This window comes from Pteropus medius, unplaced genomic scaffold (assembly GCF_902729225.1).
Source record: "Pteropus medius unplaced genomic scaffold, Ma_sr-lr_union100, whole genome shotgun sequence".
In the NCBI taxonomy this organism is placed as follows: domain Eukaryota; kingdom Metazoa; phylum Chordata; class Mammalia; order Chiroptera; family Pteropodidae; genus Pteropus; species Pteropus medius.
In genome coordinates this window covers 69494-96111 of record NW_024346062.1, presented here as the reverse complement: position 1 = coordinate 96111, position 26618 = coordinate 69494, and the positions used below count along the sequence as shown (strand labels likewise).

Here is a 26618-nt window from a genome sequence, read left to right as displayed (position 1 = left end):
GGAAGTTGGGTCTGAAAAAGTCTAGAGGTAAAGACTGAAAACAGTTCACCATGTGGGAATAGCTTTTGTTACAATAATAATTACAAATATAAAATAAAGACATTATTTGAAAAACATGATTATTTACAATTTTTTTAAAAGCCTCTTTGGAAAACAGTCTGGAGGTTCCTCAAAAAATTAAAAATGGATCTACTTTTTGACCCAGCAATTGCACTTCTGGGTATTTATCCAAAGAAACCCAAAACAATAATTCGTACCAATCTATGCACCCCTACATTCACAGCAGCGCTATTCACAATTGCCAAGATATGGATGCAACCTAAATTCCCATAAACAGATGACTGGATAGAGAAGTTATGATTCATATATACAATGGAACATTACTTAGCCATAAAAAAATGAAATCCTACCATTTGCAACGACATGGATAGACCTAGAGGTTATTATGCTGAACAAAAGAGACAGAAAAAGATAAATACCATACGATTTTACTTACATGAGGAATCTAAGGAACAAAAAGAACAAATTAATCAAAAACAGACTCACAAATATAGTGGACAATTTGGTGATGGACAGAGGGGACAGGGGTTGGGGATCTGGGAGAAAGAGGCGAAGGATTAAAGAAGTATAAATTAGTAGTTGACAGATGGTCATGGAGATGGGGAACACAGTATAGAGAATGTAGTCAGCAGTAATGTAATAGCTAGGTGGAGAGCCAGAAGGGTGATAAGTAATTGGGGGGATCGTTTCATAAACTATATAAATGTCTAACCAATGTACTGTATACTGGAAACTAATAATAAAATAATACAAAATGCTTTTTAAAAAAGCCTCTTTTTATGCGGAGAAAAAGGAACCCTCATACACTGCTGGTGGGACTGCAAATTGGTACAGCCACTATGGAAAACAGTATGGAGGTTCCTCAAAAAACTAAGAATTGATCTACCATATATGATCCAGCAATCTCTCTACTGGGTATTTACCCCAAAGACTTGAAAACCCATATCCAAAAAGATATTTGCACACTGATGTTCACAGCAGCACTATTCACAGTGGCCAGGACATGGAAGCAACTGAAGTATCCTACAATAGATGATTGGCTAAAGAAGCTGTGGCACATATATACAATGGAATATTACTCGGCCATAAGAAGAGATGAAATACTGCCATTTGTGACAACCTGGATGGACCTCGAAATAATCATGCTAAGCAAAATAAGCCAGACTGAAAAAGTTGAAAATCACATGATATCACTTATATGTGGGCTATCAACCTAAAAGCAACAAATGAACAGGACAAACAGAGGCTCAAGGACATGGACAATGGACTAGTAATTACCAGACGTTAGGGGGTGGGGGAGGTGGGGTCCATAGAGGGGAGGGGAGGGTGAAGTGGGTAAAGGGGATCAAATATATGGTAGCTGAAGGAAACTGGACTTTGGGTGGTAATCACACAATAGAATATATAGATGTGAAATTATAATATACACCTGAAAATTATATAATTGTATTAATCAATATTACTCCAATAAACTTAAAAAAATAAAATAAAAAATAAAAAAGCCTCTTTATTTTGGCATGCATTCCTTTCATTACTCTCCCTGCTCCCCCAGTCCTGCTTTCTGTGATCACCTCTCAAACTACCTGCAGTCCAGTTCTTATCTTAATCATACATTGGGGGGAACCCAAGCTAAGAAAGTAAGTACCAGAATGGCCCTAGAAAGTAGAAGCTTATAACCTCTGAATCTACAAACCTCGGCATGGGGTCCTGGACCTAGATTACTTACCCATTAGGCAGTAACAAGGACACCATTCCTAGTGTTAAGTGGAGTGATGACAACCCATGGTGTGCTGTGATGGTAAGATTAAAATTCTCACCTGTGATAAATTAAGATAATCGACAAAAGTGGAAATATTGGTTTATTCAGTAGCTTTGGCTGGTCCCATAAAATATATACAGTTGACCCTTGAACGACACAGGTTTGAACTGTGTGGGTCTCAATTATACATGGGTTGGTTTTTTCGTTTTTGTTTTTGTTTTCAATAAACATACAGTTGACCTTCCATATCCCCAGTTTTCCATCTGCAGATTCAACCAACCATGGATACAGAAGGTCAAATGTATGCATTGTTACATTTTACATAGGATTTGAGCATCCATGGATTTTGGAACCAATCCCTCATGGATACTGGGGGAATCTCTATAGTTAAGTTGTAGGGAGTTTAAAGTTATATGTGGATTTTTACTGTTTTTTTTTTTTTTAAAGGAGCCAATTTATGAAATTAAATAAAGTTTGTGAAGGGAGAGAGAACCCAAGTGAGGGCACCTCTACCCTGGCAGGCCCAGCACAGCTGAAGCTCAGCACACCGTGTACCCCTGTTTTTCTTCTCCTCCCAGGAGGGAGGGGGCCAAGATAGCCAGGCCCCAACCTGGTGGCCAGAAGCCAGGAGCCTAGAGCAGAAGTGGCAAAAGTAGGGGTGCTGCAAGGCCTCCCCTGCAGAGATGCACTGCACAGGGTTACACTTCAAGACCTTCTGTAGCTGGTTTCTCCCTGTGGCCTTGAGCTTAGGTACGATGTTCACTAGTGACTTTGTTGCTGGGTACATCATGTAGGGCTTATAGTCTGGTAGCTTGGTTGTGGCAGTCCATTGCTCCTCGGTCAGTGTCCCCAGCAGCTGGAAGATCTTCTTTAACTGGCCATCTACATCACTGCCAGGGAAAAGAGGCCACCACCTAGCATTTGCCACCTCTGCAAAGATGCAGCCGGCTGACCACATGTTGATGGACATGGAGTACAGCTTGGCCCCAACATATGGAATCAGTACTACAACCCCTGTGTTGTTCAAGGCTCAGCTGTACATCCAGAAGCAGCTAGCCTGATAGGCCATTAGAATAGCCTGTAAAAATTTCTAAAGTGCCATTTGGGGAATAATATCCTATAGGGTCTACAGCCATGCTACCCTGAACAAGCCTGATCCTGTCTGATCTCGGAAGCTAAGCAGGGTCGGGCCTGGTTAGTACCTGGATAGGAGACCACCTAGGAAGCCCAGGTGCTGTAGATATAAAAAATAAATAATAAATAAAGGATTGTAAGCTGACAAGGTCCTTGCGATCTGTGCAGTCAACCAAGGGTTGCCTCACCTAAAAAAAAAATAAAAAATAAAAAAATAAAAATATCCTGTAGAAAGCGATGCTGCCCTCCAGGGTAAATTATATGCATTAAATCAACGATTTGTGGGTCTGTGTCCCTAATAACCAGAATACATGGCTCCTCAACACTGTACAAGCTTTCAAGCACCACAAAACCTGGATGCATACGGTGTCTATTAATGTGGGTATTAAAAGTCTCCTAATCCGCAGCTCCTCAAACTACCTTTTCTCTATGTAAGCTAAACTACAGGGAGCTGCTTACCATTGCTCTCATCCCTCCAAAATAATTAAATCTGAGGCTTCGATGAAGGCCCATATAGCAAAACGCTTTTCCAGCCAGTCTTCCCCACCCCCACTCCCCACTTCTACAACTCGGTTCCCCATTCCATGTCTGACTGCAGCACACTTTTCTTCTTCTCTCTCTTTCTCTCTTTTCCCTTTTCTTTCTTTGTTCCATCCTTCCTTTCTGCCTTCTTTGCTTCAGACCCTGCCAAGATGCAAATAATTAAGGAAAATCTAAGTAATCTAGGAAATCAGGGCATAAAAATATACAGGTATAGAAATAAAAGATTAGCAAACAGAAAAGTTGACATTGTGAGAAGTCACACTGTGCCCACCCCCCTCAAAAAAAAGATATTAAAGTCCTAACCCGAGGTATCTGTGAATGTGATATTATTTGGAAATAGGGTTTTGGCAGCTGTCATCAAGATAAGATAAGGTCAGCAGGGTAGGGCTTAATCTAATATGACTGGTATTTTTATAAGAAGAAGGAAAGACACCAACACACAAGGAGAATGCTATGTGACAACAGAGGCAGAGATTGGAGTAATATAACTGCAAGCCGAGAACTGCTGGCCACCATGAGAAGCTAGGAAGAGGTAAGGAAGGATTTTCCCTTACAGGTTTCAGAGGGAGCATGGTCATGCTGGCACCTTGATTTTGGACTTCTAACCTTTCAAACTAGGAGAGAATAAATGTCTGTTGATTTAAGCCACTTAGTTTGTGGTACTTTGTCGCAGCAGCCCTAGGAAACTTAGAGAGCAGGCATCCCATATTTGACTCTTGCCCTTCCTAGCAGCTAAGGACGTTACGTGCTCCACTGTGCCCACAGGATTAAAAAGTCCCCTTTGTTCAGGGAATGCAGAGCTTTTTATCACCTGAGAGATCAGAGAATGGTCTTCTCTGGGTCAGAAAAATCACTGTAGGTATCAGTGGACAAGTGAATGACATCATGATACTAATTCAGATAATAAATTTTATACAGCTATTTATAAATAATATAAATAGCTGGTGCCTCACTGAAGGTAGATGACATGATCCCCAAGGGATAGTTCATCAAAAGCACATCTAGAAACCAGAAATAAAAGAGGAGACATTACTACTAACCTTCCAGAAATAAAAAAGTTATAAGGGAATATTATGCACAATTGTATATAAACACATTCGATAACTTGAATGAAATGGACAAATTCCTAGAAAGATACAAACTACCAACACTGACTCAAGAAGGCCTAGGTAGCTTCACTGTTGAACTCTACCAAACATTTAAGGAAGAATTAATATCAATTCTTCACAAACTCTTCCCAAAAGAAGAAGGAATACTTCTCAACTCATTTTATGAGGCCAGTATTACTCTGACACCAAAACCAGACAAAAATATCACAAGAAGACTTCAGACCAAAAGCACATATAGGATGTACCAAAAGAGTGTGGTCCAAGTACACGGCTCTGTAATTTCACGTCTTTGAGGTAATCTCCATAAATAGTTCACTCAGATTGAATTTTGGTAAGGATTAGACAGTAGATTTCAAGGCTATAATCTCTGGCAAGAATCTGGAGAGTAAATATTCTGCATTACCAATAAAATACAGGTCTTCATGCTTTGCCAGCTTCTAGGACAGGGATAGAAATGAGGTCTTGTGAAAATTAAATGTTATTTATTTATGGTTAAGTGCATGATGAAAGTTAGGGAAACTGCCACTACCAAAATAAGAACTGAAGAGTGCTTTTCTTGCTGAAACTTGAACAGAGAATGTGGAACAAAGAAAAAAGAGTTATTAAATATTTGAGATGTATTTTGTAATTTGATTTAAAATTTCATCTAAAACTACAAGAAAGGGATTTCAGATTATAAGAAAGTTTAAGCATTGACAAACAGAGAAAACAGGCTCCTTTCTTCTGGACTTTAAAAATAAATCCAAAACATATCCTGTTAGGATAATAAACATATAATTCCAGGAATCAAAATCCTACTCTTGTTTAGATCTTGGTTAAATACTGCCACTTTCAAGAAGATGTAGCTGTTCTCAATTTAGTGTGACACTTCAATGTTTCCTCTTGCATCATTTTTCACTTTCTTCTTGGAGTTGCATTTGTCTTATTGTCTTACTGAAATGTAATCTTCTTGAGGGCAAGAATGATCTCTTGACTCTCTAGACTTTTATTCAGGTTTAGGATAGTGCTTTGCCCATAACCAGAACTTACTGAAAACTGTTTTATGAACTACTGAAAATAGTATGTATCTCATTACATGATCAGTTTAAAGCCAAAGAGATTTTTAAGATACTCAAAGTAAAAAGTCTCTTGTTAAAAGAATGCCAGATACAATAAACTTTAAACATGTGTTTATGAATCAAACCATAAATAAGAGATGGCTTTACCCTGATTCGTTTATACTAGTTATATTTCTTTTAATCAAATGTCCACGGCTGTAAATGTTCTTTTGGATGAGAAGGAAAATATTAACCTAATAGTTAACCTTCACATTAAAAAATTATCCATTGAAGACACTCGACTAGTTTCTTTTTCTGAAACCATTCTTGGAATGGTAAGGAGAAATTCCATTAATGGACTTTGAAACTCTAGTTTCTAGATAGGATAAGGTTAAAAAAAATTACCTGAACCAAAGCATGTAAAGTGGATTATATTATTGTAGCCAGTTATTCCCTGTCCTCCTTTTAAGAAGATTATACAATCTCTGCCTATTACCATATGATTTACAAGGCTTCCTTCTGAGAAGAACATATCTTCTGGCCCCACTGACAGCAGGCTTTGTCATGTGACTTACTCTGGCCAATAGAGTGTAAGCAGAATTGAGGTTGGAAGAATGTGAACTGTTTTAAGAGCAGTATGGGCCAGCAGTGCGTAAGAGCTGATTATTATGTTTCCAGAAACTTGGCAAGCCACTTGTTCAACTGTCAGTAGCTTGAAATCAGCCATGGTGGGAGTACTGACATCATGGAAATAGCAAAGACTACACAAATCAGGACTCCTCTTCCCTCAAAGTTGATTCCTGCACACCGAGAGCTTGTCCTCCAAAAAGACTTTTCAACCTGGAGTTTGGAATAAAGGAAATTGGTGGAGTAGAGCCAAAGCTGCCAGCAGCAGATGTAATTTGCTTGAGAAATGAAATCCTTGTTACTATAAATCGCTTAGTTGCCAGGGGTTTTACCTCTGCATAATCTATCAAAAGCTGCCTGATACACAAGTGTTAAGTTTTAGTGAACACCAATGAGCCCTACCTTTATCTGTCCAGAGCTTGGTTGGGGAATTTCTTCTAATAACTTGTGCCACCACACACCTAAAACCTGAAAGGATGAAAGCTGTCTTCTGAGACTCAAAACAGAACTCCAGGTCTTGGAAGGTTAATGGAAAGGCATAAAACAAAAACAAAAAAAATTTTTTTTAATCATTAAACTACTGTATCATTTCTAAACCCTGGCAAACCCAAGTCTGTCACTTGTGGACCTAGATGGTTTAGGAGTCACTCCCCAGTCCTTTCAACTACAGGTCACATGTTACCGTCCACCCTTTCACCCCCAGATGCGGGAATTGAGCGCTGTTTCTTTAAGGGGGACGAGCGGAGATTTCCTTACAGGACAAAATGTCTGCGAGGATCCTGGAAGGGATCGGCGAGCCCACACTCCCAGCCCGCTTCCTGCCGCGCTTCGGGAATGATGGAGTGAGTGTGGGCCTCGAGGCTCGCTCAGCGCGAAGCTGGGGCTCCAGAGGCCCAGTTGTGGGGGTTGGGGGAGGTTGCGGTGCAAGGGGGTTGGTGATGGCGAAGCAAGCTGGGGACCAGCCCTGGGCAACCAGTCCTGGGCCTCAGGGACCACAGGTGAGCCGCGACTGGCAAACACCGCAGCCCTGTGTTATTACAGGCTTGCTTATGCGCCGGGTGCAGGTCGCGCCCTTCCTTTGCTGTAGTCAGATTGTCCTTATTGTAAATGATGCATTTGGCACCAGATTCTGCATAAAGGCACCGTTTAATTTCTTTCAGCACCTCATTTTTGCTCCTTCTCTACAGTCTCCCCTCAAAAAAGTTATTCGAGAATATCGAAAATCATCTACTTCCTTTATTAGATTTGCCTTATTGCAGTCAGACTTTTAACAGTGCAAGTGGTTTGGTGCCCCCTCTCTAATTGAGATTTTTCTTAATGTTTCTCACTTGGGGGAAGAGATACCCAATGCAAGCCAGATGCTCAAACAAGAATTCCTACCTCCATGGTGCTCAAACAAAAGAAATTTCTGATCCTTTCTGAGTATACAGAATCAATTTGCTGTAATTACTTACATTAACCAAATGCCCAAGTTTACCAAGCAAACATCTCTCCTACCTTGAAAGAAAAAAATAAGTACCTGCCACCATCCAAACTTTTAATTAGCCCAGACTTACAAAGATAGGGTGTTTAAGAGAATCTGTTGTAGAAATAGGTTAATAAATTGACATAATTAGGGTAATTATTTTCTGCACTTTTCATTAATGTGTTATTTGTACACCCTTTTGGGCCAAAAATAGCTTGAAGCAACCCACAGTAAAAAGTATTCAACAATGTGTAAAAAGGACAAGAGCCAAAACCAGGTTAATTCTCAATTTAAAAATCTTTTTGTTACAAAGGCCTTTGAATGCAGCTTAAAATCTAATTCATATTAAATTATAAATTTTACAAGATAAAATGAATCGACACACTTATTTTTAGGAACATACATATTAAATAAAGTAATGCAGGTCTGAAATAAAGGTCCCCTTTAGGGCAGAACACTTTATAATTTTTATTTTTAAAAATTCATTAATAGAGAAAATACTTCTGAGATTGTCAGCTAATGGCAGAGGTATCTATGAGTTTGGCTTACATTTAAAGAACATCTTTGATTCACCAGATAAATAGCTGTGGGTCCAGTAGATTTTTTACAGTTCTTGTTTAACCTTTTTTTAAATATTTTCAAACTTGACCCTTTATTCCCTGACCCAAGTATCCACACTTTATGGTTTAGAGGCATTTTTACTTGCTTTTTAGTTTCATTTAGGCCTTCAGCCTGGTGATTCCAGGATAATTTTTCTAATTGTCTGGATTATAAATAGATTAATACGTGGCAGCAAACTAATATTTCAACAAGATGGACAGGTAAGATGAATGAACTGTGTTTTCTGTGAGATGTCAGTTGTCAAGGTTAATTATTTGTTTTATTATGTGCTACTTTGATTTTAGTTAATGGTAGATAAAATAAATGAAAATGTTTTTAGTGTTTCCACACAAGTCTGTGTAGAATTCACATCAGTGTGAATTTCTTACCGAAAATCCAGATTCAACCTACACATAATTGTTTATAACTCTGGAAGATTAATCCAACTGAAGAGATTTCCTTTGACTATGGAAGGACAATAGAGCTTGTAATTCATTTGTTATTTCCTTTTGAGAACATTGCCTAGTTCTTTGGCCTTTAGCCTGCCTAATATTTTGTATGTGTACAAGCATAAGTATAAAATAATAAAATTAACTTTTATGGGTGGTTTGTAGGATGATTATCAATGTTATGGTCATATATTGTGTGTGTACTCATTTTAAACAAATTATTCATCCAGGTCTTGATCTCTTCCCTTATATTAATATTCAGGGAAATCACACTGATAAATCTGGGTTTTAATCTGATAGGTTATTAGAAGAATAGAACTTCTTCAGAGAACTTCAAATAGAAAGTCAAATGCAGAGGTAATTAATGTGAATGTATTATCTTCCACAGGCTTTGACTTATCATTCCTTCTCAATAATGGATACTTAATGAAACTCACAGGAGAGTTCAGAGGTGTGGTATCAACAATACTACACTCTCCCTTTCCAAGGAATAAATAAAATCTACCTTTTTTCCCAGCTTTTTCCCCCCTGAAGTTAGACTCAAAACTTTCTACTATTAAAATAATTTCTTGCTAGCAATGGTTTTATTTAGTTTCAAGAAATTTTACTTTAAAATATGAGCTTGGACGCTTAGTTAAATGACTAAAGAATTGGAACTTTATGAGTCAGCATTAGTGGTAATGTATTTTTGTGAATTTTGTACCCTGAGGAGGGTGGAGAAGGGAAGGGATGCTGAAGCAGCAGTGTCTGCATGAACGTTAGTGTTAGGGTCCCCAAACCCACCTCTCCCCACCCAGCGTGAACACTGTGTGATGGAATTCATTCTCATGAGTGAACCTTTACCAGGGGTATCAGAATTATTGCTGGAAGCATCTCACCACCAGACAGTGAGCTTGGTCCAGAGGGCAAGAACTATGTGGTTCTCCTCTTGGCACCTTGGGGACAGGGAGCAAGCATGCGCTGACCCTGAACGGGTGCATAATAAGCATCTGACTGAAAGTGTAGATGGAGTGAATGGATATAAACAAAGTAATCACATTCATTGGTACCTTTCTGGTAGTTTAAAAATTGTCTAAGGAAAAATTCAGGGAGCTCTTATTTTTCATTTTCTTCTTGTTAACTAACCATCCAGTTAATGGATGTGCATTTTTGTTGGGTACTTGGTAAGGAAGAAATGCATATCGCAGGGCTCCAGCTAACCAGATCTTCCTGTCATCTCCTACCTGAGTGATAAGCAACCTATTTCACGTCAATCAGGTCAGTTTAGGACATGAAAATAAATTTGGTTGGAGAGATGAGGTAGATCTGTGATTCTTTTTTATTTGCTTTTTGTATTCAAAAATCTCCAAGAGAATTCTTCCAACTTAAACTACCTACTTACTGTACTGAATAATAAAATGTCAAAGAGAAAAATAACACTGCTTTTTAGCTACTAAGATCTTAACGTGGGCATGTTCGAGCAGTAAATATTAGTAGCTTCTTTTTGTTTATGCCTTAAATTTATATAGCACTGGGTAGTCCAACAGTGTGACCATATGCATTATCTGATTTCAGCCATCAGTTTAGAGGCAGATAATCTTAGCATTTCCCTTGACACATGGAGATACGGCAACTTGGGTGAGATGGGTCTAAGAAAAGTAGATTTGGATTCTTTGCATTTAATGCAGCATCCCCTGAGTGTCTGCTCTGTGACAGGGAGATGAGTGAGATGGGCTGCTCTCTCGTGGCATCCTCCACCTCTTGGAGATATAGAACCTCCTTCAGCTCCAGCAGGGCACAGCAAACCACCCAAAACTGAGTTCTCTCCAGGGCCAGATGGCAGTGCACTATGCCTCACAGGACTGTCCCCTCCAGCCACCACAGTTAAGGCTGCTTAGCCCCCTGCCTGAGCTCATATTCCTGAGGATTGTTTTATAAAATTATATTTTATTTATGTATAGGTACTGCCATATACATACTCTACTAAATGTATACACATGATCACATGCATGCTTTCTTAGTACCTTTTTTCTTTTCTTTTTAAGTTTATCTCTTCTCCTTCTCCCTCTTTTCACATCAACTGCCACTCCCTCAACCCATAATGTGTCTCCTTATTTTTCTGTACATATACATATCCTATATCCTATACAGATCTGTATATTATTTAATAATGAGATCATACACACTTTTCTGCAACTTGCTTTTCTCCAAAGAAAGTGAACAGTTCTTCCGGAAATCCCTCCGGAAAGTGAACAGTTCCTCCAGCAACTTGCTTTTCTCCAAAGAAAGTGAACGGTTCCTCCGGAAATCCCTCCGGAACAGTTATCTGCCACAGCTCCAATCCATCCTTTTTAGTGGCTGCATAATATTCCCTGGTGTGACCATACGTTATTTACCCAGCCATTCTCCTACTGATAGTCATCCCCTCATTTCCAGTTTTTTGCCATTCTAAATAATACTGTACTAATAATATCCTAATACATATGACTTCACATATTAGTACTTTTAGTTCTATAGAATAGGATCCCAGAAGTGGAATCCCTAATTATATCTATTATTAATTAGTAGAAATTGCCACATTGCTTTTCTAAAAGACTTCAGATCTCCACGAGTAATTCATAAGGACACCCTTTTCTCTGCCTCCCTTCTAGCTTTGGCTGACAGACCTCTTCATTTTTGTTACTGTGATGGATCTAAAATGAGACCTTATTGTTACTTTAATAGCACTTCCCGGAATATAAGTAATGTGCATCTTTCCACAAGTGTCCTGGCCATTTGACTTGGCGCTTATGTCATTTGCCTACTCATATTTTTTTCCCATTTTTTATGGGGTTATTTGTTTCTTTCGTAAGTTTTTAAGAGTTCTCTGTATTAGGGTTGTGGCCAAAGATTGGAAGGCTTCTCTCCCAAGCCAAGATGGTTGACTGGGAGGCTTCTCTCCCTCTGCACTACAGCAGTAGTTGAAATGAACTCAGAGGTTGTTTAGCAGAGCTAGGAAGGCCGTTATGACCTGCAGCCACAGACTGCTGGTCACTCTTTAGATATTGAGCCTGAACAGAAGATTGTATTAAACCAGAATGTAGCTGTGTGCGGAGGTCTGAGAAGGTGAGGCAGTTCTGTACCATGCTGCCTTCCACTGGTTAAGACCTCCAAGAGCAAAGGCCTACCAAGGCAGAGGATGTCCATCTGCCACCCTCAAAGGGGCAGCGCTGTGCTGGCTGACATTTGTGGTAGGTGCTGCTTGTCTCTGGCTCTGATGAGGCATTCCATTAAATCTAAAGGATTAAGACATCAAAATCAGTGCTTCTCACCCTTGCTTTCACTTTAACTCTAATATTAGATAGGATTCATGTCTGTGGCACCACTTTGAGTATCCTAGAGTTTAAAGAAACCCAGAGACATCTTGCAGGGAGGTAAGGCATGACAGCAATTGGTTACCTCTGGCTTCTTTAGGGGCTTATCGGTAATGAGTACTCTCAGGCTTTGGCACAGGTAAGAGTCTGCAGGTTACATGCAATTTTCAACCCTCAGCTCAATGCTTCAGAATGCAAAGCAACAGTCTGATAGTATAGAAAATCTTTAAATCTCTTTTGATATATAAAATAAATATAGAGATTCATTATATTATTCTGTCAACTTTTGTGTATGCCCAGTAATAAAATTTTTATTTATATTTTATTTAAATTTTAGTAAAATATAAGCTGGAAAGAAAAGATTCAAATGTAAAAGGAAATGGAATTGTAAAACAAAAAATGAAAAAAGTATAGAAAAAAATTTAAGGTAAAGATTAATTAACACTAAAAAATTAAGACTAAAATCTAGTTCTTTTTACTAATCATAATGTTTACTAAAAAAATTATCCTTGGAGATGGTCTATTGCTCCCCTCCTCCCTCATCCCTGTTTTGGGGACTTTAGAATTTAATAAATCTATTGAGAAAATCTAGCCTTTAACTTCTAAAGAGCTTTTATACTATTGGTCATCATGAGTAACGATATTCAAATCAATACCTATTGCATCAGAAGATATGTAAATGGCTATTTCTTGTGTTAGGAGAGGCCTAGTACTTGTTTATCTTGCTGATTCTTATAAATTTGTTATCTTTTTTCAAAATGTGGAAGATATATTAAATGTTATGCCTGATCCTGAGTGGACTTGCTTGATGGAAAAAAGAATAATGGGGTTTAGAAAATGGTAATTATTCTTTAACAAGACCATTAGCCACTGAATTAAAATCTTACAGTAAATTCTGTTGTTATAACAACTTATTTTTCCTGTTCTCATCTTTGTCTTCAGTCATTCCTAGTTGCATTTAACAAGAGAGATCCTGGAACTTTATCATGGCTCACTGTTGCTGGTTCACAACCTGACAGTATGAGTGAGCACTGACTCTCTCACTGTGCATTATTCTCCCATTTGATACTTTGCCTAAAATAAGTTCTCAGATGAGCTCCAGGAGTCTGTCACGTGTTCTCTTATTATTTTTAAACTTTCAAAGCAAATTTGTCTAGAATCACACATTTGGTCTTTTGTGAAGTTATTTCTTAAATAAGCACCTTTTCTATCCCTCCTTGTTTAACAGATTATTGCAGTAGTAAAATATTTTCTTAATAAGAAAGATTTTGCAATGATAGTCCCTGTATTGTGTCTGGATCCCTTTAATACAGACATTTTGTTGGAGAAAGCAAGAAGCTATAGTTTTTTATTTTTATTTCTTAATTAAAAGCATTGACCAAGGCATGTTTCTTGCAAGTACACAGAGGGAGCCATTTAGTTGGGATGCGCAATATAGAAAACTAAATCTACTTGTTTTATGACTCAAGCACCTATGGAGGTTCTGAAAAATGAACACCAGAAGGACATAGTATTAACAAGTATTTCTAATATCTATCTTTAAGGCTATTTAATTAAATTTCTTTTACTCAGCTAACTGTCCTCTAAATTTATTCCTAGCACTGCTGATGATTATTCAGAACTTAGGGATCATGCTGCAGTGTTTCTATCTGAGAACTTGGGTTGGCTGGAAATGCTGAGGCAATGACAGGGACTCCAGAGCCCTCAGGACATAGCCCACCAGCTAATTTAAAGGTAAAAGTTTAGAGAGCTGCTTTTTATATTTCCTAAATGTGCAAATTTAAAAAATAAAACATTTTTATTACTTTTAGTACTGTAAATTTCCTCATAAGCACACTGTTTTTTAAATTTTAAATTGAAAACAAAGATACTTTCATCTTGAAAAAAGTACCCTCATTGAAACCTTTTTAAAAGGCTGTTCACTACTGGCACTTTCATCCCTAAAGTTTAAGAAATGAACTTTTCATTTCTAAAGCTTTATTTTGTTTGTCTCTAAAATTTACTCTGCAACACTGAGAGAATATGAAAGGGAGCTTTGCTCTTATTCTGAAGAGAAAAGACAGTAACTTTTTCGTAGGATTAAAGAGGAGCCTAGATAAAACTAATATATACAGCAGACTTCTGGTCAAGATGGTAGAGCAGGTAAACACTGTGCTGGCCTCTTCCCACAGCTACATCAAAATTACAACTAAACTATGGAACAATCATCATTGAGAACCAGCTAAAGACTAGCTGAACAAGTCTTATCACTAAGGATATAAAGAAGAAGCCACAACAAGACTGGCAGGAGGTGCAGAGACATGGAACAGGCAGATCCCACACCCACGGTGTGGTTATTAAGAATTGGGAAGAATATTTCAGCTATAGAGTTCCCCCCTGAGGAGTGAGTGGTCCCCAGCCTGAAGCACCTGAAGACCCAGACATCTTTCTGAAAAGCATGTGCAAAGATTCATTCACTCACAAACTCACTTGCCCTGGGTTCCAGCATGTGGGCAGCAGCTCAAAAAGTGCCAGGGACATACAGAAAGAAATTAAATTGATTGGCGTCAGTGTGAAGGCTGGAGGTGAAGGGGTCGGGGCAGCTCTCTCCAGGATAGAAGTGCTGGCAGGCGCTATTGTTCCTTTATTGAACACTCCTCCCACCCAGCACGCATGTGCAAGTGGGCACCAAATCTGTGCTCTCCATTAACACTGTTTGCCTTGCCCTAGTGATTCCCTGAGATACCATCCCACCCAGCTCACATGCCTGGCCCAAGCCACCTTCAGCAGCTTTTCTACATGAGCAACCTGCCTTGGCTCATGCTGCTGACTTTCCTAAAATCTCTCAAAGATCTACAAACCCCAAACAAGAAGCAGTTGGCCACAACGTGCCATGTAACTCTTCCTAAGCAGCCCCAAGCCCAACACAAACTGCAACGGGTCTCAACTTGCATTGTAACTCCCATCGGGTGGCCCCAAGCCTGACATAAGCTGCAGCCAGTGTTGGCTTGGAACATAGCATCAACTAAGCAGCCACAAGCCTGCCACAAGTGGTGGCTGGCCTCAGCTCACATCCTGGTGCCCACTAAAGAGTCCCGACCCTGACACTAGTGGCAGCCAGCCTCTGTTCGCAGCATAGACTCTCCCAAGCACATCTAAGCCCAGCAGAAGCAACAGCCAACTGCAAATCACTTTGTAGCCCCCACCAGGCAGCCCTAAGCCTGGTACAAATGGCAGCAGAGCCCCTCCCAGGAGGCTCCAGAACCAATGCACCTGGTGGTCAGCTTCAGACTACACCAGAGCACCACCCATCCAATTCTATAAACAACACACCCAGAGAGAGGAACTAACTGGCATCAGAACCCTGTTAAAATGACTCCTCTGTGGGGTCCGTCCTCCGCACAAGAGCTCATCTGCTGTAGTCATGGCCAGCCCTCACAGCCAGTCAACCTGAGCGTCAGTCCCACTGACTGATGTGCCAGCAGCAATCAAGGCTCAACTACAAGAGGATACATACAACCCACACAAGGGACACCCTGGTGCACCGGCTTAGGTGACCAGGGAGACTGCAATACTGATCCCCCCAGGACACCTACTATTTAAGGCCACTCTGCCAAGACTGAGAGATGTAGCAGATCTATTTAACACACAGAAGCAAACACAGAGAGGCAGCTAAAATAAGGAGACAAACATGTCTCAAATGAAAGAATAGGACAAAACTCCAGAAAAAGAACTAAACAGAATGGAGACAAGCAATCTACCAGGCACAGAGTTCAAAACACTGGTTGTAAAGATGCCCAATGAAGTTAGGGGAAGAATAGATGAACTCAGTGAGAACTTCAACAAAGAAAATGAAACCAAAAGAAGAACCAGTCAGAAATTAAGGAAATAATAACTGAAATGAAATAATACATTAGGGGGGGATTAACATCAGATTAGTTGAAGCAGAAGATCAAATCAGCAATCTGGAAGACAAGGTAGCAGAAAACACCCAATCAGAACAGCAAAACAAAAACAAAACAAAAAAAAAATTTTTTTTTTAAATGGACATAGTTTAAGGGACCTCTGGGACATCAAGTGTACTAACATTTGCATCATATGGATACCAGAAAAAGAAGAGAGAGAGCAAGGGGTTGAAAACCTATTTGAAGAAATAATGACTGAATACTCCCCTAACCTGGCAAAGGAAATAGACATAAAAGTCCAGAAAGTGCAGAGATGAACCAAAGAGGCTCACACTAAGACACATCATAATTAAAATGCCAGTGGTTAAAGACGAAGAATCTTAATCGTAGCAAGAAATAAGCAGTTAGTTACCTAAAAGGGAGCACCCATAAGCTATCAGCTGATTTCTCAACAGAAACTTTGCAGGCCAGAGGAACTGGCACAAAATATTTAAAGTGATGAAAAGCAGAGACCTAAAACCAAGATTAGTCTACCTGGCAAGGCTACCATATCAAATTGAAAGTGAGATAAGGAGACTCCCAGACAAGAAAAAGCAGAAGGAGTTCATCACCACTAAACCAGTATTACAAGAAATGTTAAAAGGACTTTAAGTAGAAAAGAGAATCAAAAATATGAATATGAAAATATAAAAAAGAAAAATATTCTCACTGACAAAAGCAAACACTTGTGAAGGGGGTGAGTAAAAATTGTAGTGATTTTAGAATGTGTTCTAACTTAAGCAACCATCAACTTGAAATAGACTGTGATAAACATAGCTTGGTATATGTGATAAGCAAATAGCAACCACAAACCAAAAATCTACAAAAACTATACAAGAAATAAAGAGAAAGGAATCCAAACACAACACTATATAAAGTCATCAACATACAAGAGAATAAGAAAGAAAAGAGAACTACAAAACAATCAGAAAACAATTTTTTAAATAGCAATAACAACATACCTATCAATTTTACTTTAAATGTAAATGGACTAAATAATCCAAATCCAAAGACATAGGGTGGCTAAAAGGGTAAAACAAACAAGACCTGTACATAAGCTGCCTACAAGAGACCCACTTCAGATTGAAAAACTCACATAGGATGAAAAGGATGGAAAATTATTTCATGCAAATGTAAATAAAAAAAAAAAGCTGGGGTAACAATACTTAGACAAAATACACATGTAAACAAGGGCTATAACAAGAGACAAAGAAGGGTATTTCATAATGATAAAGGGAATTGGTCCAACAAGAGGATATAACTCTCATAAACATCTACGCACCCAATATAGGAGCACCTAAATATATAAAGCAAATATTGATAGACATAAAGGGAGAGATCGACAGCAATACAGTAATAGTAGGGGGCTTCAACACCCCCATTGCCATCAATGGATAGGTCATCCAGGCCGAAAATCAACAAAGAAACAGTGGTCTTAAATGATACATTCTTTTCAAGTGCACATGAAACATTTTTTGAGGTTAGACCATATGTTAGGCCACAAACAAGTCTCAATAAATTGAAGAAGACTGAAATCCTATCAGGCATCGTCTCTGATCACAATGTATGAGACAAAATAAAAACAGTTCTAAGAGAGAAATTTACAGGAAAAGAGGCCTACCCTAAGAAACAAGAAAAATCTCAATCTAACTTTATACCTAAAGGAACTAGAAAAAGAACAAACAAAGCCCAAAGTGAATTAAAGGAAGGAAATAATAAAGATCAGCGTGGAAATAAATGAAATAGAGTCCAAAAAACAACAGAAAAGATCAATGAAACCAAGAGCTGGTTTTTTGAAAAGAGAATAAAATTGATAAACATATAGCTGGACTCCTCAAGAAAAAGAGGTCTCAAATAAATAAAATCAGAAATGAAAGTGAAGTGACAACTGACACAACAGAAATACAAAGGATTGTAAGGAAATACTACAAACAATTATGCTGACAAATTGGACAACCTGGAAGAAATGGATAAATTCCTAGAAACACAGAATCTTCCATGGCTGAATCAGGAAGAAACAGAAAAGCTGAATAAACTGGTAACTAATAATAAAATTCAATCAGTAATCAAAAAACTCTCAGCAAACAAAAGCCCTTGACCATATGGTTTAACGGGTGAATTTTACCAAAGACTCAAAGAAAAAGTAATACTAGCCTCAAACTATTTCAAAAGCTTGAAGAGGAAGGAAGTCTCCCAAAATCATTTTAGGAGGCCAGCATTACCCTCATACCAAAACTAGACAAAGACACTATTAAAAAAGATTATAGGCCAATATCTCTGAAGAACATAGATACAAAAATTCTCAAAAATATTAGCAAACTGAATTCAGCAATACATTCAAAAGTCATATATCATGATCAAGAGGGATTTACTGCTGATATGCAAGGTTGGTTCAATATCTGCAAATTAATTAGCATGATATACCACATACACAAAATGAAGGATAAAAATCAAATGATAATATCACAGATGCTGAAAAGCATTCGACAAAATCCAAAATCCATTTATGATAAAAACTTTCAGCAAAGTGGGGACAGAGAGAACATACCTCGACATAATAAAAACCATATATGACAAAGCCATGGCTAATATACTCAATGGTGAAAAGTTGACAGCTTTTTTTTTAAGGTCAGGAACAAGAAAAGAATGTCTACTTTCACCACTTTAAGTCAGCAAAGTAGTGGAAATCCTAGCCACAGCAATTGGACAAAAATAAATAAATAAATTAATTAATTAATTAATTAATTAAAGGCATCCGAATTGGAAAGGAAGAAATAAAGCTCTCATTTGCAGATGGCATGATACTATATAGAGAACCCTAAAGATTCCAACAAAAAACTATTTGGACTAATAAATGAATTCAGTAAAGTAGCAGGATACAAAATTAATATTCATAAGTTGGTTGCATTTTTATATACTAATAACAAACTATCAGAAAGAGCAATTAAGGAAACAATTCTATTTACAATTGCATCAAAAAGAATAAAATACCTAGGGATAAGTTTAACCAAGGAGGTAAAAGACCTATACTAGGAAAACTATAAAACGTTGAAGAAAGAAATTTAAGAAGATACAAATAAATGACAGAATATATGGTGCTCATGGATAAGAAGAATTAACTCTGTTAAAATGTTCATACTACCCAAAGCAATCTACAGATTCAGTGCTATCCCTATCAAAATACCAGTGGCATTTTTCACAGAACTAGAACAAATAATCCTAAAATGTACATGTAATCACAGAAGACCCTAAATAACCAAAGCAGTCTTGAAGAACAAAGTTGGAGGTATCATGCAACTTGATATCAAACTATACTAAGGCTATAATAATCAAAGCATCATGGTACTGGCATAAAAACAGACACATAGATCAATGGAACAGAATACAGAGCCCAGAAATAAACCCACACCTGTATGATCAATTCATCTATGACAAAGAAGGAAAGAATATACAATGGGGTCAAGACAGTCTCTTTAATAAATGGTATTGGGAAAACTCGACAGATACATGCAAAAGAATGAAACTGGATCACTTTCTTAGACCATATACAAGAATAAACTCAAAATGGATTAAAGACCTAAATGTAAGATCTGAAACCATAAAACTCCTAGGAAAAAACATAGGCAGTAAAGTGTTTGACATTGCTCTTAGTAGTATTTTCTTGGATGTGTCTCCTCGCGCAAAGGAAACAAAAGAAAAACAAGTGGGACTACATCAAACTAAAAAGATTTTGCACAGCAAAGGAAACCATCAACAAAACAATAAGACAACCTACTGTATGGGAGAAGATATTCACCAGATATATCCGATAAGGGGTTAATATCCGAAACATATCAGGAACTCATACAACTTAACACCAAAACAATCCAATATAAAAATGGGAAGGGGACCTGAATAGACATTTCTCCAAAGAGGACTTACATATGGCAAATAGGCATATGAAAAGATGCTGAACATCACTAATCACCAGAAAAATGCAAATTAAAACCACAATGAGATATCACTTCACACCTGTCAGAATGGCTTTCATCAGTAAATTAACAAACAAGTGTTGAGGGAACACTTGTGCACTGTTGGTGGGATCATAAATTGGTGCAGCCACTATGGAAAACAGTATGAAGATTCCTCAAAAAATTAAAAATAGAATTATCATATGACAGCAATTCCACTTCCGGGTAGTTATCCAAAGAAATCGAAAACACTAATTTGAAAGGATTTATGCACCTGCTATGTTCATTGCAGCATTGTTTACAATAGCCAAGGTATGGAAGCAACCTAAGTGTCCATCGATGGATGAATAGATAATGAAGAGGTGGTACATAACACAATGGAATATTACTCAGCCATGAAAAAGAATGAAATCTTGCCATTCATGACATCGTGGATGGACCTAGATGGTATTATGGTTAAGTGAAGTAAGTCAGACAAATACAGATTACATATGATTTCACTTATATGTGAAATCTGAAAAACAAACGAACAAACAAAGTCGTAGATACAGAGAACAAATTGATGGCTGCCAGATGGGAAAGGGGTTGGGGGAATGAGTGAGAACATTGAAGGGATTAATAAGTACAAATTGCCAGTTATAAAAATAGTCACAGTGATGTATAATCAATAATGTAATAACTATGGTGTCAGGTCAGTACCGGACTTATTGGGGTGATCACTTCCAAAGTTACATACATGTCTAATCACTATGTTGTACACCTGAAACTAATATAATATTGTATGTTAACTGTAATTGAAAAAGGAAAACTAATTTTAAAAGTTAATATATACATACAGAACTTAAGTAGCTCTTTCCATTTAAGACTGGCTTCCCATTTGTTAGCTGAGGACTCATTTAATTTGTAAGAGAATTCCTAGTTAAGAAAAGAGGGTTAGACATTTTTAACATTTTTTTTTTTTCCTGAGGAATCAACAGTTAATAATACTAAAAAAGAAACCCATGTATCTACCCAAACTGACCATAGGATTTTTACCTGTAATAAAAGAGAGGCATGGTTTCTTCACAGGCTATAGTCATAGAAGTTGTGTGTTTGAGAGTGTGTGTATATCTATGTATATAAAATTTTGTTGTTCTTACCTTTCCCCCTTGGTATGCAGACGCTGCAGAGAGGATGAGGAGCGACGAGGTGGCGGAGACCATGGAAGAGACCCATGGGCCTGACGATGCTGAGGCGCAGGGCGGTTTGTACCTGGGCTTGGCGCCGGCGCCTCCCGGGCGCCTGGGGGCGCCATACTCCGAGGTTTGGGGGTACTTTCACCTGGCCTCCGCGCGCCCGGGACAGGCGTCGGGTCACTGGGCGACCTGTCGGCTGTGTGGGGAGCAGGTGAGCCGGGGCCCGGGCTTCCACGCGGGCACCCCGGCGCTGTGGAGGCACCTGAAGAGTGCGCATCGGCGGGAACTGGAGAAGACCGCCACCCCGCGCTCGCCGCCGCCGGCCCCCGGCCCTGGCCCTGCGGAGGCCGCCGAGGGCGACTGGGCACGCCTGCTGGAGCAGATGGGCGCGCTGGCTGTGCGCGGAAGCCTGCGCGAGCGCGAGCTGGCTCGGCGGGAGGCGGCCGTGGAGCAGGGCGAGCGCGCTCTGGAGCGGAGGCGCAGGGCCCTGCGGGAGGAGGAGCGCGCCGCGGCCCAGGTGCGGCGGGAGCTGCAGGCCGAGAGAGAGCTGCTGCAGGCGCGGCTGCGGGAAGTGACCCGCCGTGAGGGCGCGTTGGCTGCTGTCCCGCTGCAGACTCCGCTTAAAGAGGAGCCTGAGGAGGATAGGGATGGCTACATTATCACGAAAGTTCTCCTGTAAGTTTTGGCTTCAAGTGTATTCCATTTCTACTGCGTGTGTTCCGCGGACCAGTGTCTTGAGCTCACCTTCAACCTCACCTTCTTGCTGAAACTCAGGCCCTGCCTTCTGCTGAACCAGAATCTTCAATGTGGGACTTTGAAAAGCACTTCGGAAGCCAGAGCAGAACCCAAAATCACTTCCACTCTGCCGTTACCTGGGGTGCCTGGGAGCGCCCCATGCAGGGGGCGGTTTTCCTCCGACTGCCTTTGGAAATGAAAGCTTCAGCAGCCTCTTGACCTAGATGACCCAGAGCCATGTACCTGGAAACTCTGAAAGGACAAAGATTCCCTACACACCAAAAACTACCATACCATATGCCTGTATACCAACCGGGGCATTCCATGGTGGAGGGCCCATGGAAATGATGATAATTTACGCCCCTCCCCCCCAAAAGAGTTTTACTCATTTCCTAATGAATAAATCATTGATGAGCAGACTTTGCTCAGCACTAAGTTCTGAAAGAGGGGCTAGTTTCCACAACTGCTCTTTGCCCTCATCATCTCTGGTGCCTCAGCAGGACAACTCCGAGAACCCCTCTGTTTACTCTGCTCCCCAGCTTGCACACAATATCAAATGCACCCTATCTCACCTCGGCAGTCTTTCCCCTTTCAGACTCAGTGGAAGCTGCAGTCAATCCCCACTTTCTGCCTCACGCCTGCCTCCTTACCAACAACACATGACCTCATCCTTCATTGCTTCCTTCTCCACTTGTCTCCACAGTCCTCACTTCTGGGTCAAAGAAGGCATCCTTCTCATCTGAAACAACCTCCTCATGTTTTCCATCCATTCCTTTTCCACCTGCACTGGATTCCTCCTTTCCTCTGTCTTATTCCCTCCCTTTACTCAGACTTCCTCTTCTTCAGAAATGCCCACTCACTTACACTAAAAGACTCCTACAGCCTGGATGTCTCAACCACCATCCAAGAGGGGCAAGTAGTCCTTACCGTCTATACTTCCTCCCCATTCTTTACTCCTTTACTCCATGGTCAGCTTTCCGTGCTACATTGGAATTTTAAGAAGCCGCCACTATTTCCCAGAGGCCGAATATAATGATTTATTTTCAGCCTTCATTTTGCTTAATCTCTGCCTTCTTGAAATTTCTCCTCTAGTAGGTAGAACTTGCTTTTCCTCCAAAGAATTCCTTTTCCTGATGTAGACTAGTTCCCAAATGATCTTTTTTCAGGTCTTTTTTTTTTTCATTTTTTTATATATTGAGAACTTTCAAGCATCCAGAAAAAGTTGAAAGGCTAGTACAATGAATACTTACATACCATCCACCTAGACTGAACAATTAACATTTTGCCATATTTACTTTTTCTTCCTGCCATCCCATACATACATGACATTTCATCCCTAAGTATTACAGCATATGTCTAAGAATTAAGACATTGTTCTACATGATTACAGTGCAATTATCATACCTGACTATAAACAATTTCCTAATCTCTAACATCAAGTTCTTAATCAAAATTCCCCAGTTGTCCCAAGAATGTCTTTTTATCTTTAAAAACAAGATCCAATCAAAGTAAATATATTACTTTTGATTATAACCCTTTAGCCTGGAACAGCCGCCCTTACTTTTTTTTCCCTATGAAGAGTCTCAGCCATCTGTCTTATAGAATGTCTTCTATCTGGATTCCTTAGGCCAATTTCTGCCTTAGTTCTTAGCTTATCTACCTGTAGAGCTGCAATAATCACATCTGTGCCAGCAACTATTGAATACTTCTAGCCTTGAGTATTCTCTTGCCTTCCCCCCAGGGTCTGTCCTTTATGTCCAATCTCCTGCTGGATGTTTCTACCTCTGCTTGCTTATCTTGCCATTACTGATGGAAGGGGCAAATATATTCAAGTCCACATCCCCACCCTTCACCTTTACTGGGCTCTTAAAGTGTATCAAATACATACACACTTTACATGTATTATCTCACTTTATTCTCATAGCAGCTCTACAGGGAGGTCTTAATACTATGCCCATTTTACAGATAAGGAAACTGACATAGGAGTTAAGTAGCTTATACAAGATCATAGCTGGTAAATAGTAGAGTTGAGATACAAATTCAGTCTCTACTTCCAGATTCCAGCCTCCTAGCTGCTGTACGGTCTTCCTTGTTACTCAGTCACCTGGCTGACACCTGTTTCCTTCCTAACACCAATTCCAAGTAAAACCATCAGTGACATTAACGTACAATAAGCATTCACCATGTGCTAGGACCGTGGTAAATGCTTTACAAGAATAACTGCTTACTAGGCAGCAAATCCATTAAATAAGTGCTCTTATGCCCATTTTGTAGAGGAAGAGACAGGCTCAGGGAAGATAAGTAATGTCTTCAGAGTCACACAACTACTAAGAGGCAGAGTGAGACTTAAACTTCAGTCTCACTGAGTTCTAGGCCTCTGATCTACTATTTTTACAAAATATCACAACTGTCTTCCTTCAGATGCCACCTGTCAAACTCAGGCCCCATTTATCATTCATCTGGGTGGAGTTCATCTTCCCATCACTGTCTGCTCCCACTGTTCATACTGGACACTCAACTTAGCCAAAAGGATCTTCCTAAGCCAAGTTTGTTTATATCACTTCTTCTGCTCAAAAGTCCCCCAAGATCATCTATCATCTACAGGCTTTGACTTTGTGGCCTGACATCCAAGTCCCCCAAACCTGGCACCAGTCTTAGGTGTCCCCTTCCTGACATATGCTGTGTTCTCCAGCCTATTGGACTGTTCTTCCTCACATGCCCTGGTCTTGGAGCCTCTATGCCTCTGTTCACCTTCCCTCTACTTAAAGTCTTTTCAATCTAAATATGAAAAATCCACTCATTTTTCTAAGACCAAATCCAAATTTGACTGCCTACATGAAGCTTTCTTTGGTTCCTCATTTAGAGATGATTCCTTACTTCTCTGGACTCATAGCATTTTGCATCTCACAACTCTTAGAACAGGCTATCTAGCATATGGCTAAATGGGTTTTTATCCCTCTTGCCAGACCCTGAGCCCTTGGGGTTAGGGATGCAGTTCACTCATCTTTCTACTCCCACAATGCCTTGCATATAACAGCTGCTTAGTAAGTATTTGAGGCATCAAACCCACTCAATGTGTTTAAGACTTTAACAAGTTGGTTTTCTCATAATTATTAATATACTCATTTATCTTTAATTCTGAATAGAATTCATAACAGAAAAATGAAAAGCCTAAAATAATCTTAAAGCTGTTTAATCAAAGGATTTAGTGTCAGTTATTAAACTGTTTGGTTTGAATCCAATCAACTACTCCAGCATGTCATTATCAAGAATGTTTTTTTAAACTATTTTTTTCATTACACAAGTAACAAAAATGCAATGCCCCAATCTGTGAAGAACAGCAGAAAAAAAAAAACTCCCCACAGTCCTGACACCTTGGTAAAAGTGCAAGCAATATTTTAATGTATTTTATTCTTCTGTCTTTTGCAATTTTTACATTACTCTAATAATAGTATGTTATTTCTATTACATACTGACATTTAACTTCATGTGTATTTATAAGTCAGGCTATAAGATCTGAATTTGCACTTTTTAGAAGGAAAAAATCTTTAAAAAATGTTACTCTATTTCACCAATTGTTAGGACCATTAAAATAAGCAAAGATTTACTTTTAGAATCGTAACCATTCTCTCATGAAAGATGGCTAATGGGAGCCCAAATAGCCTGTTCAGAGCTGAGGAGAACAGTTAACCTGACTGATGAATGAGTGCTGGTTTTGGGAGTTAAGGGAAGAGAGTGTGCTTTCCGCTTTATACTCTATTGCACTGTTGTAATTTTTTTTTACCAAGCATGAATTACTTTTATAATAAAAAATTACTTACATTTTGCAAATGAAAACTCCTCACCACCAGTATTCAGCTTCTTTAAAATAAAAAAACAAGCAACACAAGAACTGATATAATCCCCAATTCCAGAAAAGCCTGGAAGAAATGTAGCCCTGTGCAGCCCAACTCCATCATTGGACAAAGGAGAAAACGGGTCCCAGAGTGGCTTGTCAGGAGAGAGCGGCTATGGCAGCTCACATGACTATCCTCCTCAACTGATATTCCACCTCCTTGGTCTTGAGTGCTCTGCTGGCAAAGCCAAAGGGCTATCAGGACCAATTAGCAGAGCTGGCATCTACACATCAGCTAAGCAGTGGGATTAGAGTGCACAGGTATGTTCCAGGGATTGTTTCATCCTCACTGGCTGTGGCAGTCTGCCCTCAAAGTGTTGGCACTACTGATGGATGAGTGACACACCTCACCGGCATCAGCAGGGCTTCCCTGATTTGTGCCGGGACTTGCCATTAGCACCAACCAGGTGCTGCCTATGAGAGCAATGCATGCACTGCATTAGCAAGGTGGGATGGCTGGTACTGGGATGCAGACTGCCCTGAATTCCTGCCATGATGTAAAGTGATCAGTCACCTCTGGAGGTTGAGATTTGGCAGGGAAAAGGGGATGTGGGTAAAGCAGGGCAATGACTGAGCTTGAAACAGCTAAGGCCCTTTAGGCACCTAAGCTGTCATCCTTGGAGGCCAAAGGCCAAAAGAGAGAAGGGTTTGGCTTGTTTTGGGCTAAGTGTCTACTTTAAATAGCTGTCCATGTCTTTAATGTTTAAAAAGGGATTCGGAAACACTGGGCTTTTGTTTTCTTTTGCTGACATGAACTCATTAAGGAATTCTATTTCTAAAGGTCTGAACTTCTTATCTTCCTATAACCTGAATCTGCTTCTTTGT

The 26618-nt window shown here is 39.5% G+C and overlaps 1 protein-coding gene, 1 non-coding gene and 1 pseudogene across 5 annotated transcripts; all 3 read left to right on the top strand.

Moving 5' to 3' along the window:
* Positions 1-2943: 2943 nt before the first annotated feature.
* Positions 2944-3062, top strand: LOC120612710 (uncharacterized; annotated as a pseudogene).
* Positions 3063-6957: 3895 nt separating this feature from the next.
* On the top strand, positions 6958-25447 carry ZBED3 (zinc finger BED-type containing 3). 4 transcript variants are annotated; one of them, XM_039874884.1, is made up of 4 exons: positions 6958-7111; positions 13715-13849; positions 21148-21838; positions 21938-25253. In XM_039874884.1, exons 3-4 carry the CDS (start codon positions 21162-21164, stop codon positions 22095-22097), a joined length of 837 nt encoding a protein of 278 aa, XP_039730818.1. In that variant the 5' UTR covers positions 6958-7111; positions 13715-13849; positions 21148-21161; the 3' UTR covers positions 22098-25253. The 4 variants fall into 4 exon arrangements, with proteins under 4 accessions (XP_039730818.1, XP_039730821.1, XP_039730820.1 ...); XM_039874885.1 differs by lacking the exon at positions 6958-7111 and adding an exon at positions 7180-7267 and having other exon boundaries at positions 21938-25447; XM_039874887.1 differs by having other exon boundaries at positions 6959-7111; positions 21148-22087.
* LOC120612698 (small nucleolar RNA SNORA47) lies at positions 11853-11990 on the top strand. The gene has a single exon (XR_005655517.1). It is a non-coding gene; the product is annotated as a small nucleolar RNA SNORA47 (small nucleolar RNA).
* Positions 25448-26618: the final 1171 nt, after the last annotated feature.

What these genes read in the sequence shown, in the direction of transcription:
- ZBED3 (XM_039874885.1), top strand. Translation starts at nt 21,162, where the DNA reads ATGAGGAGCGACGAGGTGGCGGAGACCATGGAAGAGACCCATGGGCCT. An exon ending in ATTATCACGAAAGTTCTCCT is followed by an intron (nt 21,839 to 21,937) that starts GTAAGTTTTGGC and finishes GCTGAAACTCAG; the next exon opens with GCCCTGCCTTCTGCTGAACC.